The following is a 3,962-nucleotide window of genomic DNA, read 5'->3' as shown; positions in this document are numbered from 1 at the left end:
CACTCACCCTTAGCGATCGGTGAGCCGGATTCTCCTCCGGACTCTTCGTGCCTATTTGTATCGTGGACAGTTTTGTCGTTCCACAAAGTTAAAATCACAACACAATTCCCCCAAGAACAGAACTGTTGGCTTCCAATTTTCTTAATAGAGCAGGAGTTAGGGAAGCAGGAGTCCTCCTCCACTTCCCAAGGCACTTGGGAAGTGCAATATGGGGTCACTGTCCTCAAGATGGCCTTCTCTTGGCACCCTTTCCATGCCTCCAGTGTAGCTGCATTCGCAGAAAACAAACCTCACACGGGCTACTACCAACAAATCAGCGAGTTATTTCTGCGCGTGGTTTTTCACCGAAACACACATCCAAAGGCTTAAAATCCGACCATCACGAATCCTGCTCCATAAGAAATGCATTTATGAAACGGATTTCTGAACCCCAGCCACAAACGGCTGAACGCGCCTACAAAACGAGGGGAAAAAGGGGGGGAAAAAAAAAAAGGGAATACCTAACGATGCACTTCCACGTGGATCCATCCTGGTCATCCTGCTCTTCTATGTACATCCGGACGTTATGTTCTTGATCCAGCTGGTACCAGTACATCAGGCCATCCTTGTCTCGCCCAATGGGCTGAAGACGCATGGCATCAGCATCCTCCTCGTTAATTATATTCTTAAACTTCAGATTGTCATCAAACTGACATTCGCAGAGATACTGGAAAAGGGAGAAAGTAGGACTATTAGGCTATCAAAATATAAACAGAAATGAGAAAAACAGCTCATTTCCTGTCATTTGGAACTATTTAGGCCTCTCTCTTGGATCAGTGAGTTAGCTACAGCTACCAGTTGGGGTTTTTTCCAGACCATGTTTTTAAATGAGAGAATTTTTATTGGGTTTGGGTTTTTTTTTTTCCTGGCCAGCTTAGAAACTGCATTTCAATTTTTTTTTTTAACATAATACAAATGATCTCACTCTACAATAAAACCCAGATGTTAAGTTGGAGCCAACCCCGCCGGTTTCCTCAAGACTTGAAAAGATGAAGTCCCATCTCTGCCTTTGGGATTCAGATCAGCTTATCCAGCTTCAGGTTTGATCAGCTTTTGCAAAAGCGTAGCGCGCAGGCAGCTAGCCACGGAGAGCAGCGCGTGGAGAACCACTCTCACACGAAGCACGAGCGCTACGCAGAGTCGCCTGGAGTTTGGGCCCGTCCCACCGCAATGAATGTCATGTCTGTTACGGGATCAGCTCCACATTCAACACGGCCAAGCTAAATTCACAGGATGTTTAAATGAGCGAGAAAGCCAAATCTCCACAATATCTGAGGGAGTGAGAAAAAAGTCATTTAGAAGCTTAATAGATCGATGTGTACCTTCAGAATCCCCAGTTTGCACTCAACACTCATTTCTAGGTAGCCTTTTTTTTCCATCTCCCAAGCCCAAGTGCTGTTGAATTCTTGGCATATCTGTCACACACAAAATGAAAAATCACTAGGGTTAGTGGATAAAAACAGCTTTAAACTTCAGATTAATAAAGCCTTAGTGCAGTAACCATTAGACGCGATCTCATCAGGACTGCAAGTCAGAAAGCCTCACACAAAAAATACGAATAAAACTGGAGTAGGTTGGGAAGCACTGGCAAATCTCCACGGAAGAGTATGTATCATCGAGGCCGCGATAACCACCACCTTCTCTAAACCTCTTACACTCGGCAGCACAGCCCTGAACCGAGGGGTTAATCTTGTCTTTCCTACGCAACATCTCCCACTTTTGGCTCACCCATTCAGAATATAAATTCTCCTGAGTAGATGCAATTTCTTATTACACGTCTCCCCAGCACTCAGCACATCAGCTGCCAAGCTCTCCTGGGGCCTCCGAGTCACCCTGGTTTGGGTTGGAAGGGACTTAAAGCCCACCCAGTCCCACTCCCTGTCACAGGCAGGGACACCTTCCACTAGACCAGGTTGCTCCAAGCCTCATCCAGCTTGGCCTTGGACACTTCCAAGGATGGGGCATCCACAGCTTCTCTCGGCAACCTGTGCCAGTGCCCCACCACCCTACCGAGGAAGAATTCCTTCCCGATATCCAATCTCACTCTGCATTCTTTCCATTTAAACCCGTTACTCCTCATCCCGTCACTCCAGACCCTGCTAATAAGTTCCTCTCCAGACAACAAGTCCTGCAACTGTACCACAGACAACAAATGCAACGCATGTTCGCTCCACACTGTGGAATTATTATTCTTTAGAAAATATCTTTGGCTTCAAGCTGCTTCTTAAGTATTTTAAATTCTTTAAAGTACAGCCAATTTCAACTTACTTAAAGCAAATAGATTCAATGACACCAGTACGGGGGAAAAAACCCACCAAAAAGGTGGCAGTGGAGGAAAAAGATTGAATCAGCACGAGCTTCATGAATAACACTGAAGGAATTCCCTCTCTTCCTAAACTCCACGGACATGCTGAGGATGCCTCTCATGAAAAGAGAAGAGCTGCTTATCAATTGAGGGCAGAGAGAGGGATCTCCAGTCAGGGAGGCTCTTCCAGTGGACATACCCGTTAGCCAGGGGCAGAAGCTAATCCCAGCAGCGCCTCAATCGGCACCGCAGGTACCGCCGCCCTCCAACCTGCAAGGCAGCAAAGCCCTGCCCAACGGTCTCAAACGAAACAGCGCAGGCTCCCCGTCACCAAACCCTTATTAAACACAAGACACAGTCAGGAAGCTACTTCAGAAACCTTCTAAATCCCACCTGAAAGCTGCTTTCTCTGGAAACGGCAATAAAGCTGCCTTTCACCCCCAAAAGTACAGATCAGCTGATTCGTGCTGTGATATTCCAGGTGGGCTACAACCGAGAAAGGTGCCGCTGCTCCACCTCTGTCCCCAGGGCCCTGCTCCCTGCCCTCCGCTGTCCCTAGCACCGACACCAGGAGATCCAAGGGTAAGGCTGCAACGAGGTCAGTTCAGCCACACCATAAATCCCACTCGGACGTTAAACCACATCCTACAAAGAACGGTGAAGAGCGTGCCCTCTGGTCACTGCGGATCCTGCCGCCCGGTAGTTTATCCAGCCCCACGACCAGGAATGTTACAGGGGCGCCTCTCTGATGCAAGACCAAAGCTCATAGAAGAGAGAAAGGCTGCTCGCTGACAAAACAAGGTTCCTCTGCTTGCTCTCTCATCTTCAGCAAGGTGAAAGATGCTGGCAAACTGTAGCGAACCCTTGCTAAGGTGTGTGCCAGTCGCTGTTCACTGCTTACTCCTTACATACGACAGCGAGGATGGGAAGTTTCAGGTGCTGCAGAATCATAGAATCACAGAATGTTTTGGGTTGGAAGGGACCTTAAAGCCCATCCAGTTCCAACCCCCTGCCACGGGCAGGGACACCTTCCACTAGACCAGGTTGCTCCAAGCCTCATCCAGCCTGGCCTTGAACACTTCCAGGGATGGGGCATCCACAGCTTCTCTGGGCAACCTGTTCCAGTGCCTCACCACCCTCTCCGGGAAGAACTTCTTTCTGATATGTAGTCTAAACCTCCCTGCAGGTGACTGTCACAGCAACAGCTTCGAGACGTCAGAGCTGAAGAAGCATCTGTTGAAACCAAAGCGACTACATTTTGAGAATTAAAAAACAGATGATCACGCTTTCTCCCGAGATCTACTGTGATAACCCTCAGCTACAGGTCTCTGATTCAGGCTCCACTGAGATGTTAGCCTCTGCCTTCAGAGGGGAACTCTTCACACCAACAAAAACCTGCTGCTTGCATGAGCAAATGGCTCTGCATGCTGAGAGTGGTCAGCAGCACCTTCCCAGCCTGCGAGGGAAACGTGGAAATATCTCTCCCTCAAAGAAGGAGCGAGTCCAGAGGAGGCCACAAAGATGCTCAGAGGGCTGGAGCACCTCTGCCATGGGGCAGGCTGAGAGAGTTGGGCTTGTTCAGCCTGGAGAAGAGAAGGCTCCGGGGAGACCTTATAGC

General features: G+C 48.7%; 1 protein-coding gene across 1 annotated transcript in view; it reads right to left on the bottom strand.

Annotated features, from left to right (window-relative positions):
• Positions 1 to 500: 500 nt before the first annotated feature.
• The window catches only part of LOC104509056 (remodeling and spacing factor 1-like), a gene marked incomplete at both ends in the record, with an annotated part of 4,969 nt that continues 1,507 nt past the window's right edge, over positions 501 to 3,962 (bottom strand). The window contains 2 exons of the mRNA XM_010150878.1: positions 501 to 706; positions 1,362 to 1,454. Of these exons, the coding sequence (XP_010149180.1) occupies positions 501 to 706; positions 1,362 to 1,454 (299 nt within the window). The remainder of the gene's footprint in view (positions 707 to 1,361; positions 1,455 to 3,962) is intronic.

Source organism: Eurypyga helias, unplaced genomic scaffold (assembly GCF_000690775.1).
Source record: "Eurypyga helias isolate BGI_N326 unplaced genomic scaffold, ASM69077v1 scaffold46064, whole genome shotgun sequence".
Taxonomy (NCBI): domain Eukaryota; kingdom Metazoa; phylum Chordata; class Aves; order Eurypygiformes; family Eurypygidae; genus Eurypyga; species Eurypyga helias.
This window is presented reverse-complemented; position numbering and strand designations above follow the sequence as displayed.